This window comes from Balaenoptera borealis (assembly GCF_965194805.1).
Source record: "Balaenoptera borealis genome assembly, chromosome: 4".
Classification (NCBI taxonomy): domain Eukaryota; kingdom Metazoa; phylum Chordata; class Mammalia; order Artiodactyla; family Balaenopteridae; genus Balaenoptera; species Balaenoptera borealis.
In genome coordinates, this window is record NC_138861.1 from 85,808,434 (window position 1) to 85,823,831 (window position 15,398).

At 39.8% G+C, this 15,398-nt stretch overlaps 1 protein-coding gene across 4 annotated transcripts in view; it reads right to left on the minus strand.

Annotated features, from left to right (window-relative positions):
* Positions 1 to 15,398, minus strand: part of RHOH (ras homolog family member H) — a 47,452-nt gene that overhangs the window by 5,302 nt on the left and 26,752 nt on the right. For 2 of the 4 annotated variants that reach the window (XM_082390791.1, XM_082390790.1), the window contains one exon: positions 469 to 2,847. In XM_082390791.1, coding sequence (XP_082246917.1) covers positions 1,644 to 2,219 — 576 coding nt within the window. In that variant the 5' untranslated portion in view covers positions 2,220 to 2,847 and the 3' untranslated portion in view covers positions 469 to 1,643. Of the gene's footprint in view, positions 1 to 468; positions 2,848 to 15,398 lie in introns of those variants that run through there. The other 2 variants (XM_082390792.1, XR_014244121.1) reach the window with 2 other exon arrangements.

A 15,398-nucleotide genomic window follows, 5' to 3' on the forward strand; every position in this document is an offset into this window, starting at 1 on the left:
GGATGGGAGAAGAGGAAAAAGAGAAGGCAGTGTGGAGATGAGCACACATTTGATTTTGACATCGATTATAGCTATAAAGAATTGACCACATAAGGAAACTGAAAAATCAGTTTGGTTATGTCAACATAGGTCTAATCATAGTCATTTATGCCAACTGCCTTACCATTGGTGTGTAATGGCATGTTACACCATAACAATGATGTACGTTCATAAACGTGGTTCAGAGTAGTTATAGGTTTTGATTAGGTGAGTAAATGAAACACGTGGGTTCCAGCCTTCACGATTCCTTAAGTTACATAGTCCTCTGTTCTCAGCTTTAACAGATGGTCAATACCATTGCTTTTAAGCTATTAGACAGAATGGTGGTTGGGGGTTGGAGGGATGTCCCTATTGATTCAGTATTTCCCTTAAGAAATTTTTATTATCTGAGCAATTGCTGTATAGTTTTCCTGTTCCCTGTGCTGGGAATTTGTGATTTTTTTTCCTACTCAGGTGTTTCATATTCATGAAATAGTAAAAGCTATAAATTCCCTTTTTTCCCTTAAATACGTACATATACATGTAGACACCATCCCAATTATTCTGATTAGGTCCTAAGATTAATGAATTATGTTGCCACGCCAGCTCAGTTTAGAGCTCAGATAACAAATTTGCTAAATCACAATTATATAGACTTTGAGCCTGCCCCTTCACAAGACCTACAACCAGCTAGGAACCCTGGTGTCAGAAGAAGCAGGCAAAGTGCAGCGGTCTCTGAAACGAAAGTAAGACTTCCTCGCGTCTGTTGCAAGTTCTGCTGCCATCACTGTGAGCAGTCTGATTCTCTACCTGAAAGGTTTTCCTTCAATCTGTTTTGGTGAATGACAGAAGAATACTTAGTACATAACTGGAGTTCTTTGGGTGAAAGGCAAAACCATAAGAAATGCGCTTTTTAAAAAAAATAATTACAGAGACATATAATGATAGCTGTTTAAAATCATTAGGCAGTATTAAAGTATCTTATGTCATTGAACTGTATTTTATATACAACTCTGAATAACAAGTGGGTGGAAAATTAATTGCAAGGATCAGTTTACAGTAATTTAAAATTTTGATTACCTAATAAAATCTAGCTGGCAAGTGGTTTCAACAAAATTACTACTTCAGACGAAAATACCAACACTACAAACATATGGCAGGGCCCTATGAGGTCGTTTCACTCGTACATCAATTTGTGTTTGTCAGTAGGTAGGAAAAGACTTTCCAAGTGTGAAAACTAATTATATACCAGTGCTATTTATTTTGCTATTATTTAAATAAAATGTGTCTTTAAATATGGAATTCTTTGGAAAACTCACTTCATTATCCAAAATCATGGAGACCACTTTGGTTTTGTAATCGAAGATGGAATATTCATTACAGTTTCCCAAGGGATCTTCTAACTGTACTGGGCAAAGAGTTCTTTGGTAGAGGGTATTTCGTAAAAGCATCCAGTAGGCAAGTCTCATCAACAACTGTATCCGAAAGGTTTCCTGCTGCTGCTCATGCTGTTTCAGGCTGCTCAGGACGTGCCCAGGACGCGCATCGACCCTTGCTGGCTTGCCTGCTCTCCCTGTCCCAGTTAGTCTTTGCCGTAAGTGACTGCTACGTAGAGTCTTTGGGGTTTAGAGGATCTTGCACTCGTTAACGGAGAAGAACCTCCTTCTGTTGCGTCTCCTGGCCTGGTTGATGGCAGTCCGGACGGCACACTCAAATACCTGCTGTACCCCCCGGTTGCTGAGGGCTGAGCACTCCAGGTAACCCTTGGCTCTCACCTCCTGGGCCAGTCTCTTTCCTTCTATGGCGTTGACGCAGGAAGCCCTGTGGGGCCCCACCTCCCGCTGGTCAGTCTGGGTGGCCACCACCAGCACGGGGGTGCAGGGCAGGTTGCTCCTGACTTCACCGATCCACTTGTTCTTCAGGTTCAGGAAGGAGTTATGGTTGGCCACGGAGTAGCACATCAGCACCACGTCTGCCTGCTGGTAGGACAGAGGGCGGATACTCCTGAAGGCATCATTGCCAGCTGTGTCCCAGAGGCCCAGGCTGATCTGGATGCCATCCATGAAGACGTCGACACCTGTATTTTCATACACTGTGGGCTTGTAGGCCTCTGGGAAGGTCTCGGAGGTGAAGCGCACTAACAGAGAGGTTTTCCCCACAGCAGAGTCTCCCACCAACACACACTTGATGGAACTCAGCATCTTCCCAGCTCGGATTCCTAGTTACAAGTTCAGAATCCCGAGGAAAAGAGCCCTCAGTGGGCTGCTGAAGCAAACACCATTCAACAACGAGGAATGGAAACCAGATGGGTTTGTGTTCTTAGCACCTCTGACAGCAATTTGCAGAATGTTACGTCATGCGGTCCATCCAAGGGAGACGCACCATCTACTTTGGAAACCTCCAAAGGCTGGTCTTCAACTGGAAAAAGAAAAAGAAAGGGAGAAGTTGAGTCTTTTTTCCCTTTTTTGCTGATGGGGGAGCTTCCTCATTGGCAAACTGATTAATCAGGGGGTCCACCTCAGTGGAGCTCCCCCCTTGTCTAAGCCACTCTTACCCTCGGCGGGGAAAGCTTGGATCTGTTATACCCCGTACCCACGACCCCACCCAGTCAAGAAGCAGAAGCTGATCTGATCTCTAAAATCAGCCCACGGATAAAAACACAAGCAATTGCTCTGGTGGCAACATGAAAAAGACCACAGTAGCAACCTGATGTGTGGATGAGACGTCTTCAGACTGCTCTCTCTTGGCTTCTGCTCCAAGAAGTTGAGACCACAGCCGACAGTGGTCTCTGCCACTTCAGTCTCTAATGGATCCCAGCCACTTTGGGAACTGCAAGAAAAAGCAATGTGATGAGCCGCACATAACGGAAGCGCTTCCTTTCATTTATTGATTCATCAGCCAGTCCTTGGTTTATGTGGGAATTTGTGCTGAGATCAGAAAGAAGAAATCACCAGAACTCTAAAAATTTGCTGTGGTTTTTCCCTTGAGGTTTTTCCAAGAATTGGCTATAGATGTAATGGAAAAGGCACTGTCCTTGTCATTTTCTGCATCTGAAATCAGACTCCATTACCTATACAACGACATGGCTTTGAGCACTTTGCTTAATCTCCAAGCCTCGGTTTACTCATCCACAAGATTGTGACAGATTTAGGAACCACTTGTCAGAGATGTTGTGAGGATAAAATTGTTTCTTTCTTTTCTGAACAGCTACCTATGTAATCAGGAACTCTGCTAGGCCCCTGGTTAAACAAAATAACTTGCTTAAAAGCAACCGTATTCGGTGCCTGTCACTTAAACCGGGCCACATAAATATGACGGAATCTGAATTTCTTGAAACGGTCAAATAAATTCTCATTCACTGCAGGTGAAAGAGCTCCAGACAATGAGATCAGCCTTGGAGACGGTGTCCCGTCTGCCAAGGGACGTCATCACAGGGCCATCCCAGCTTCAGACAAAGGAAAGGTCTTTTGGACCAAATTTCAAAGTAAAGGTTATTAATACAATCTGGGCTTATAACCTCCTCCATTGGCAATCTTCCTGACAGATCACATGTAAAGTTATGTAAAACAGACCCGTAGGATAGGTCTCCTTCAAAAGGTAATTTTTTAAATCACTCCTCTAAATCCAGACATTCCCCTCCAGGACATTATTATCTTCGTCCACCTACAGTCTCTGTTTAATTAGACATAATAGCCTTTACAAATGAGTTAATCAAATAAATAATTCACTTGATTTTCACAAATTCATTTTTACCACACATAAGCTAGGTGACCTTGGCCAAGTTACTTAACCTCTCTGAGCCTTGGTTTCTTCATAAAAATGAAAATAAGAAAAGCACCTTCTTGATGGAATTATTATAACAATTCAGTATGTGGAGGGTCTGGCTTAGCACAGAACCTGGCACATGGGATCTATGGGCAGGCACCATATTTTTCAACTTCTACTACTATTTATTTAAAATGCCAAATATTGAATGTCCAAGCATGGGGGCTGGGACGTCAAATATTTGCCCAGACTCTATCTGAAGACTCACATCTTCATATGGAAATGATAACACAGCAATAATTTATGCTTGTACTTTTACAAGACGTTGTACATTTGAGAATACTCTCTTGATTGTCTTGTGAGAAAGCCCCTTCAGAATGATAGAGCACAAAATGATAATAATAATAATTTATAAAATAAAAAAACAGAGAATTCCCTGGTGGTCCAGAGGTTAGGGCTTGGCGCTTTCACTGCCAGGGCCCAGGTTCAATCCCTGTTCAGGGAACTAAGATCCCATAAGCTGTGTGGCATGGCCAAAAATAAAAAATAATAAAAATAATAAAAAATAAATTAAAAATGAAAACAATGATAGAGCATAATATAAAACTAAGATGAAATTATGACTTTCATTGACTATTATTATTGCAGATTTTAGGTTATCTGGGCTTCGATTGAATCTGTGGCTTACTTCAAAATGCTGATAAAACCCTGATATTTTTTTTAAAAGATGAACCCATGGCAGCCATCTGCCAGGGATAGCCTGTCAATGATAAAGGATACATCTAAATGTCATCCTTCTTGTAAGAGTTTTGGGCAAAGGACTTATGCTGGCAACAGCCAATTCATTCATTAAGGAAATTGCTTCTGCCGTGAATCTAACACACTTAGACGATTAGGAAATCATTGTGCTTCTCAGCAACTCCCGCCAGCGCCTTCTCTCAACAACACTTTCGCAGCCTAGCAGGGACACGACAGCAAGAGCAGCCCCTGCTCAGGATGGGGGGCTCCACGTATTGGGGGGGCTGGGGTGGTGGTAGGAGAGTGGGTGCTTCACTTCGTTTCTTTTTCTTCTGGGGAAAGAGAATCAATTCAAAAAATCTTAAGCAACTTAATAGAGGAAAAGTATAGCCGCTTGTAAGCTTTATCAGTCCAAATTGTCATTGTTTTCTTTCTGTAATAGATATTCACTTGTATATATCTTCTAAATATTTTTTCCAATTTAAAAAACTTTCTATTTCAACATAATCAACATACTTGCCAGGTTTTAGCTAAATAGCTTTCAATGTTTCAACAATTCATAACTGCACAGCTGTTCCCCACTGCTAGCAGTCTTTGAGTTAGTTTCAATATTTCACAATAATTAACAAGTGTTATTTTATATATAAAATATATATTCATTTATAGAAGTTACTTTTACATGGAAAAATATTCTTGGGGAATACATTTATGAATATGGCATTACTGGATCAATGGGTCATTTTGTGACTTTTATTTACATTATTGAGCATCTTCTACATTATTCATTAGTTGTTTTCCTCGTTTTTAAAAAACGGTTGTTTGGGGCTTCCTGTGTGGCAGGCACCGTATCAGGTGCTGAGAGCGTAACAGTGAGCAAGCTGGCTGCTGTCCGCATGGAGATCAACATTTCACAACTGCAGAGACTTCAGTGGGTGGGGAGTCCTGTCACAGTCACACTGTGAGGCAATGGCAGAGGCAAAGTTAGACCTAAACAGAGGGTGACTCCCAAGCTGCAGCAGCTCCACGTGTCACCCACACCCCATAATTCCCATCGCCCTACCCAAGGCACCTCAAGTAAAACCATGCTTCCTAAGCAAACCCAGTTTCGAGGCACTTTTTCCGACCATCCCTTCCAAACAGGTCCCTACTCCCATTCTCCTCCTACAAATAAAGGAGTTCTTGATATTTACAAGAAGTGTGTTGTGTCTTGATTCGGAAACTGGTTCCACAAGTGTGTTCAGTTTGTGAAAATTCTTCAAGCTGCAGACCTATGATGTGTTCACTTTTCTGTATGAAGATTAAACTTCAGGAAAAACTATTTTTAAAATTAAGGTTATCGCCTTTGCGGGGAACATCTTCTCAAGGAATATTTTATCTTAAGTTTTTCATCTTGCAAGAGTTCATTTCACTAATTCTCAACCCTACTTCAGTAATTCCCCTTAGCTCATTTCTAATTGCTACAAATAATGATTAAATTTCTCCTCTGAATCACAAAAAGAAATCACTTTTAAATCAGTTTATTTTTATACACAGATCGTCTGTATTCCAAGTGGATTTAATTCTGAAAGTTTGCTTGCAAGATGCTGGTTTGCAGCTTTTATTACTGTTCTCCAGAGTCAAGGTTCTAAGCAGTATTTACATTCCTAAACCTAAAGCTTATTTAATCCCATTATAATTGAATTTAAATGGAATATCACTAAGCCCTGAGGCCTCTTTGAGCCAGGAGCCCTGCCCCCCGACCCCAGGCCAAGCAGGGACCCTGGCACCCTTCCCCTCCTCTGTCCCACCCACCCTGCCCTGAATGGTCCCTTCCACTCCCAGGAGCACAGTAACTGGATTGTCTCCACAGGTCTAGAGTTCTCAATTTGGTCCAAGTTCAGAGTCAAAAACAAGGCTAGTCAGCCAGGCAACGGCCCAGAGCACCATTAAAGACTCTAGAATCTCATGTCAAAACTAATAAAGTGATGGGAAAATGTACCTCTCTCAAAGTAGTTGGAATTTTCTGGAAAAACTGCTTGGAGTTGAGGGTGGAACCCCACGAGGCATACTCAAGGGAAGGTTACTTGGTCTCTGAACTGCTTTCTAAGGGAATTTCTTTTGCTGAAGGACTCATATTTTCTCAGTTGGGTATGCACATTTGGGGCCCAAGCTGAACTGTTCAAGGAAAGAAAGCAAAGAGGCAAGTACATGCATATCTAACCATTCTAGAATGTAATGACGCTGTAAAGCAAACTTGTCAACTATGGGTCACCTGTGGGCCAAACCCACCGTCTGTTTCTGTATGGCCCACGAATTAAGAATGGTTTTTACAATTTTAATGGTAAAAAAAAATCAAAAGAACCCTATGACATGTGCATATCATATGAAATTCAAATTTGTGTCCATAAATAACATTTTTTTGGATCATAGTCATGATCTTTCATTTACAAATTTTCTATGGCTTCTTTCTTGCTACAACTCAAAGTTGCAACGAAGACTTTATGGCCCACAAAGCCTAAAATATTTACTATCTGGCCTTTTACAGGAAAAGTTTGACAACCCCTGCTAAATAAAAAGAGGCAATTCAGAGTAAGAAGGAGAGCACAGACCCTGGGATCAGGCAAGCTTGGGTTTGGCCCCAACATCTGCTGCTTACTGTGCAATCTTGGGTGAATTACTTAATGTCTCTGAGTTTTGCACCTTTGTCAATAGAGGCAGTATAGCTCAGTGATTAAGAGCCTAGACTCTGAAACCATGCTGCCTCCAAAGTCACTAAGCCTTAGCTTCTTCAACTGTAAATAGGCAATACTGATAGTATCATACAAGGTTGTTGTTTGGGAATAAATGGGTAAGTGAATGTAAAGCACATAGAATGGTACCTGGCACAGAGTAAATACTATAGAAGTATCTGTTATTTATCTAGTTACCTTGAAGGGTTGTTGTAAGATTATTAGAGCTAGAGCTGACATGCAGGCCCAAAGTGAGATGATTGTGAGGCCTGGGGGCCTCGGAGGGAGCCACTGGCAAACAGGAAACAAACACTGGAGGAGAGACAGGTCTCTGAGACAAGGGGACAGTGTGGTATTTCAGATCGGGGTGCCAGAGAGATTCCAGGAGAACCAAGGGGAATCTGGCTACATTATACGGGATGAGAATGAGTGAGAAGGGAAGAAGGATGGCAGCGAGGAGAGTTCTTATTCTTCCACAAACTTTGACATGGAATATTTGGTTACACACATATTCTTGTCTACGCTGTTTATAATGGGAAAAAAATTATTCAAGAACAGGTGGTTCTTGGATAAACTAATTAGTTTATTCCTGTAATCAATACGCTTTAAAATAGCAGAGTACAAGTATATTAACTGACACAGGAAAAGGGTCCCTATGCTGAATGGGATAAAAGCAGTTTTCAAAATATGTACAGTATGATTCCACAGTTATGAAAACATCTAGAGCAGTATATATACCAACATGTTAAGATGAATTGTCTATGGTCCTGAGATTGTAGCTGATTCTCATTTTCTTCTCCTTGCTTCTGTGCATTTTAAAATAAAATTAAAATAAAATAAAACACATTTTAAAAGCATGAATTCTGTGTACAATTTTGAAGCACTTTGTGTGTGTTCCTTTGTTTTTTAAGTTTGACTTGAAAAGGCAGAAAAGGCTGATCTGGGGGCCCTTTAGGCTAGAGAATATCTATGAGCCCCCATCATGTCCGAGACAAGAATTTTCTATATCTGAACGGCTGAATTTGTTTTAAATTCCTAGAAGCACTATCTCTGGCTTCTGGTTCTTTTTTAAGGGACAAGCTAAGCTGAGTAATTATGCCTCCTCTCACAAATGTCCTAAGCCCATCTCTCTTTTTCCTCCTCATGAGAGAGTTTTTGAAGTCTTTTCTATATTTTTTTAGATATTCAAAGAAGTTTGAATACGGCCTGGGTGTTTGATGACATTAAGGAACTATTGCTAATTTTGTTAGGTTATAATCACATCGTAGTCATATACATTTTTAAAATATATTTATTTTTTTAAATTAATTTTGGCTGCGTTGGGTCTTTGTTGCTGCGCGTGGGCTTTCTCTAGTTGCGGCGAACAAAGGCTACTCTTCATTGCGGTACATAGGCTTCTCATTGCGGTGGCTTCTCTTGTTGCAGAGCATGGGCTCTAGGCGTGCAGGCTTCAGTAGTTGTGGCACGCGGGCTACTAGTTGTGGCTCGCGGGCCCTAGAGCACAGACTCAGTAGTTGCGGCGCACGGGCTTAGTTGCTTCGCGGCATGTGGGATCTTCCCAGACCAGGGTTTGAACCCATGTCCCCTGCATTGGCAGGCGGATTCTTAACCACCGTGCCACCAGGGAAGCCCAGTCATATACATTTTTAAAGTCCTTATCAGGCAGCTGAAATGAATATGATGTCTGGGATTTATTTTAGATTACTCCAGAAAAGAAAAAAAAACTAAGGATGATGGATGAAATAAGACTGGGAAAATATTGAGAACTGTTGATGTTGAATGATGGTACATGGGGGTATGTTAATCTATTCTCACTATTTTTATATATATTCAAATTTTTTCATGATAAAAGTCTTAAAGGGTGGGAACTTTTGTTTTCTATAGCATTTTGTCCAAGCTGTGGTTTCATTCTCATCTTTAGTTTTAGAGAAAATGCAGAAAAGTATCACTAAAAAATAAAAAGTATACTTTGCGCCTCAGTGACTTGTTCAAGTATTGGAAGGAATGTTGATGCATCAAATAAGTGACATAAAGGTAGACAGTACAAAGGCTTAGAGCCTGCCTCCTGGTGGAAGGGAGATAGAGGAGAAAAAGGTGAGGATTCCCAGCTAAGTCATAAAGAGAAGGCCTTGAGTTTCAAGTACAAGCTCTACCTGCATCTCAATAAGACATCACCATCTGCCCCAGGGAAGTAAGGGCCACCGCTAGAAAATATTCTAGCCAAAGAATACTCTTGAAGTTACTTTGAGATTATGTGAACTTCCTAACTGGTATAACTACATTCACTAACTTCCCTTGGCCCTCCTTGCCCCAATTCTGCAGAATTAGCTCTTTGCAAAAGAGCAAAAAGTAATAATGAAAATCACTTTAAAAAAAAAAAAGAAAGAAAAGAAACTCAAGAGTGAAAATGGACTACCCACATAAAACCAGATCACAAATCAAAGCAACTCTGAGAATGAGGAAGACCCTTGGTCCTGGGGGTCTTTCTTTTTGTCTGAAAAGGTGAAGGGGTAGAGAAGAGTTTCTACTTTCAGATTTTATGTTTTCCCCTTAGACTTAAAGTAGCTCCGTCTGATCTTTACTTACTGTGAAAATATGAAATCTACCTGATACCTGGGTAGACCTCCACCAAACCCATGGTACCTCCCAGCTCTAAAGCGCCATCTGTAATGAAGAAAACCATCACATCCCAGGGTTCCCTCATCCCACCACCACCACCACCACCATCATCATTCAACACACACACTCAAACCATTATTGGTGAGCAACATTTTCTCCCTTATTTGCTGATCCAATCAGACTGAAGATGGCCTCCTCACTTTGGCTAACTCTTCCCCTCATTTTGTCTGAATCATCTCTACATACCTTTTTTTCCTGATTATAAAAGTAGTTAATACATGTTATGGAACATTTCAAAAATACTGAACTATCTAAACGACCTAAAGGAGAAATGCAACTACCACCTAAAACCAAAAGCTGCGAGATATTAGTGTACCTTTTCCTGTTTCATTTTTTTCAGTGTGTCATTTTTTTTTCAAAACTAATATCGTACTTTATATATAGTTTGGCATCTTGCTTTTTTTATTTAACATTTACATCATAAATATTTCTTATATCATTGAGATCCTTTGAACATAATTTTAATGACTGTCATATTTCATTATATGAACATAGCATTATTTATGGAACCAACTTATTTAAATTGTTTCTAATTTTTACTATAATAACACTGAGTGAACATTTAAAAAATAAATTTGTACAAATATACAATTATTTCTTTAGTATAAATAGGTATGAGCACAATTACTGGAACAAGAAAGATGAAAAACTTGGACAAATTGGTACTCCATATGTAGTATATGAGAGTGTTCATTTCATCACACTGCCATCATTGGGTATAATATTTGCCAGTTTGATCTGTTTTCATTTGCATTTCATTTTTGACTAGTGAAAATTAAAATTCATCTCTTTGTTGACCACTTACATTTTTTCTTTCATAAGTCACCTACTTTGCCTACTTTTCTAGTAAGGTGGTCATCATTTCTTAAATATTTTTAAAAATCTTTTTAGAGATTAAGGATATTAATCCTCTCTTGGTTAAATAAATATGTAGCTTTTTTTCTTCATATGTTTTGTGTCTGTGAATTCTGATAATTCCCCAAAATCCTGGTACTCCCCCATCATTGAGCAACCACTAAATAGAATGTGAAATAGCATGTCCCCTAATTGTGGAAGGAAATTTAGCATGATTAGATACCTGAAAGGTCATCTAGTTCAACCTACTCATTTTCTCATGAGAAAACCAAGGCCCAGAGAGAAGTGGTTTAGGTAGTGGGGGCTGACTTGAAGCCCAGAAACTGGATCACTGAGTCAGCACTCTTTCCATCTACACAGTACTTTTTCACATATATGTTATCTACATTTTATATCCCATACTTAATTTCCTTAATTTTAAAATGTAAACCCTTATAGATAGCTTAGATATATGTTCCAAATTGGTGGCTTTTTACTCAAAAGATAACTCCCAGTATTAACATAAAACTCTTTTTCAAACAGATGTTCTCTTTTTAATTAACTTCCTTTGAGAGATAGATCATCTCTCTTTAGGGGCAATCATTAAGGCTTCCAACATTCTCTAGAATTAGGGTAAACCCTTAATTTACAGATTGCTCAAACTGTAAAAGAAGTCAAGTTATTTTGTTCAGGATATTTAGCCCAGAGCACTGCATGGAGTGAGATGATCTGGTTTCAGCTTCAAAGTATAAAATTGCTGATATTCCATCATTTGCAGAGCCCAGGTTGTGGAGTTGAGGTCTTGGTGAGATTCTCATCTCTATCACTGACTAGCAGTATAACCTTCGGCAACTCACATAAAAAGAACTGTAAAATGTAGATAATAGTGAATAGTTTGAAGGATTTTTAAGTCAATTAAAAAGATTCTATCTGTCATGCCTAGCGGCATGCCTGACTCTTAGTAAATAAGGATAATAATAAACACATTGGTCAGATACTGTTTAAAGTGCTTTATGAAAATTAGCTCATTAATCATTACAATAATACTATGTGTTTGGGACTTCCCTGGTGGCGCAGTGGTTAAGAATCTGCCTGCCAATGCAGGGGACACAGGTTCGAGCCCTGGTCTGGGAATATCCCACATGCCGTGGAGCAACTAAGCCCATGCACCACAACTACTGAGGCTGCACTCTAGAGCCCGTGAGCCACAACTACTGAGCCCACATGCCACAACTACTGAAGCCCTTGCGCCTAGAGCCCGTGCTCCACAACAAGAGAAGCCACTGCAATGAGAAGCCTGCGCACCGCAACGAAGAGTAGCCCCCGCTCGCTGCAACTAGAGAAAGCCTGCGTGCAGCAACAAAGACCCAACGCAGCCAAAAATAAATAAATAAATAAAATAAAACAATACTATGTGCTCAATACCATTGTTGTTATTTTACAGCTGGGGAAACTAAGGCACAGAGAAGTAAAGTAACTTGCCCAAGAGGACAAACTAGTGAGGAGGGCTTGCCTCCAAACCCATTCAGAGTTGTCTCTATCTCTTCTCCAGCTGTCTCTCATCTGGGGGAAGCTTACCTACCTTTGCAACCTTGATGAAACTAAGCAATCTGTTGCTATCTGATGCTTGTGTGCCCCTAAAATTCATATGGTGATGGTATTAGGATGTGGGGCCTTTGAGAGGTGATTAGGTCTTGAGGGTGGAGCTCTCATCAATGGAATTAGTGCCCTTATAAAGGAGTCCCAGAGAGCTCCTTTGCCCCTTCCACCATATGAGGACACAGTGAGAAGGCACCATCAATGAATCAGGAAGCAAGCTCTCACTAGACACTGAATCTGCCAGGGCCATCATTTTGGACTCCCCAACCTCCAGAACTGTGAGAAATAAATTTCTATTGTTTATAAGCCACCTAGTCTGTGGCATTTTGTTATAACAGCTCGAATAGACTAAGACACAATCCTAAAATAAAGGCAGCAGGTGAGGAGGGAGAGCGGGAAAGACATTTTTCAGCTGGTGGGTGGTTTCTTTCTTACTATAGGCCTTATTTCTAACAACATTTGAAAGATTTCTCCCTTAAGCAGACTCTCTCAGACACCATTGGAAGATGTACGGAAGAATGCCATCTTTGTAGAAGGCAATATAACAGAATTCAGTGGCACACTTTGTGTTTTTGACACCCGGAGCTGATCATTTTTTAAACTCCCTCATTTTTATGGCAAAATTAGCTTCAGTAATAATGTCTAAGAGTCAGGAACAATCATTATTTCCTTGACTCATTCTGTAGCTTTAAAATAAACAAGTAATAATTTACAAGAAAGATAAATTTCAATTTTTAAAGTATTATTCAAGTGCAATAAAATATTTCCTGTATGAACTAAAACTTGCAATTACCAATCAGAAATATCACACTTTGCAATTTGCACTCTGCTTTACTGTTTTAAATTTAAACACAAAACTCCAAAAAGTCACATAGAATAACAGAATTGAAGTAAGTCAAGTTCTGTTTCATAGTCTCTAAAATCATTGTGCTATCATTCTTTAATTCTAATCTACTGATTAGGAATCAGTAAACAGGAATTAGGAATATGTAGTGCCATAAGGTTGGGGAATCACAATATACCCTCGAAGTCAGCTCTAATGGAATCCATACACACCCCTAAGCATTACTCTAACTTTATCACTGCCAGCACATGGTGATAATAAAAAGCAAACACACACTGATTTTATTATTGTCTTTAAATTCTCAGCAGATGATGTACTCCCTCACTGCCTGTACCTGGGGTGGACCCCTTCTACCCACATGTCCTTGGTATATCCCTGCTAGTAGCTATCAAAATTTTAAATGCATATACCTTTTAATCCAGCAATTCCAATTCTTTAAACCCATTGTCTTGTTGTACCTATACAAGTAGTCAAGAAATATGTGCAAGAATTTCATTGCAGGACTTCCCTGGTGGCACAGTGGTTAAGAATCCGCCTGCCAATGCAGGCGACATGGGTTCAAACCCTGGTCCGGGAAGATCCCACATGCTGCAGAGCAACTAAGCCTGTGTGCCACAACTGCTAAGCCTGCACTCTGGAGCCCGCGAGCCACAACTACTGAGCCCCCGTGCCACAACTACTGAAGCCCACGCGCCTAGAGTCCGTGCTCCACAACAAGAGAAGCCACCGCAACGAGAAGCCCCCGCACCACGACGAAGAGTAGCCCCTGCTCACCGCAACTAGAGAAAGCCCACGAGCAGCAACAAAGACCCAACGCAGCCAAAGATAATTAAATAAAAATAAATAAACCTATTTTAAAAATATTTTTTAAAAAAGAATTTCATTGCGGCATTATTCACAACAGCAAAAAAAAAAAAAAAAAAAAAAAAACTGAGAATAACTAAAAGGTATCAAAAGGCAGTGGTTAAATTAATTCTGTTGTATCCATACAGTGGAATCCGATACAGCGTTAAAAAGAATTAGGATAGGAGTGGGAGAGGGGAATAGGTGAAGGGGATTAAGATGTACAAACCTCTAGTTATAAAATAAATGTCACAGGAATGTAATACAACAGCATAAGGACTATGGTCAATAATATTGTAATAACTTTGTATGGGAATAGATGGTTACCAGACTTATTGTGGTAATCATTTCACAGTGCATGCAAATGTCAAATCACTATGTAGTACACCTGAAATAAACGTAATATTGTACGTCAACTATATTTTGAATACAAAAATAGAATTAGGTTAACCTTGTACGTATTGTGAGGAAAGGTACCCATGATATATTAGTAACTAAAAAAGGAAGCAGTTGAATGATTCATTAAAGAATCTCATTTATGTAGAAAAATAAATGTACAAGCCTGGTCTGATGCCCTTGAATGCCCAGAATGGCCAGAATGGCATGGGTCCAGGCAGAGGACAGGTATCTGTGCAATGGTGGACAAAACCAGACTTGCTGTGAATTCTAGCTCATCCAATACGTGTCTCTCTACAGATAAAACTGTACTAAGGGCACAGCAGTTACTCCCTAAGTTGTCTAAGAGAGAAGAGGAACAAAGAGGAATAATCTAAGAACACAAGTCTGTACAGCCTTTCTTAGGTTTTTAAAATCCCCTTTTGGGATATCAATGTATATACTTTCTATATTGATTATATTGCAGATATAATACACAGCAGTGGGATTAACTATCTCCCTAGATGCATCAACTGTCTCCCTAGATGCTCAACTTCTCCCAGGAAACTGGGAGAAACAAATTCGTAATGACCCTGAAACTATCAAGATACTCCAGAGCAAAATTCTTTTTTTTTTGCTGTTTAATTCATTGCTTATGCATACATAATGTTCCATGAACATTAAGTTCCAAATCCATAGAAGTCTTAAAAAATGACAGGATGTCTGCCTTTAATTGGCTTTAAACTAGGAATACTTTTAAAGAGCCTAATGGGGACAAAAGATAACAAAGAAAATGTTAATATAGTTTAGACTAGGCTTAGAGGTTTTTTAAAAAAATTTTTTCCTACTTTGTTAATAATGTCTCTAACCCTCACTTTTTTGTTGTGGTTGTTCTCTATAGAAGAAGTGACTTCTTGGGGAGAGGTAATGCGATGGCCATGCAAAGGCAGCTGGTATGGCTGTACTTCATCATACTAAGGCCCCATATAGCTGGG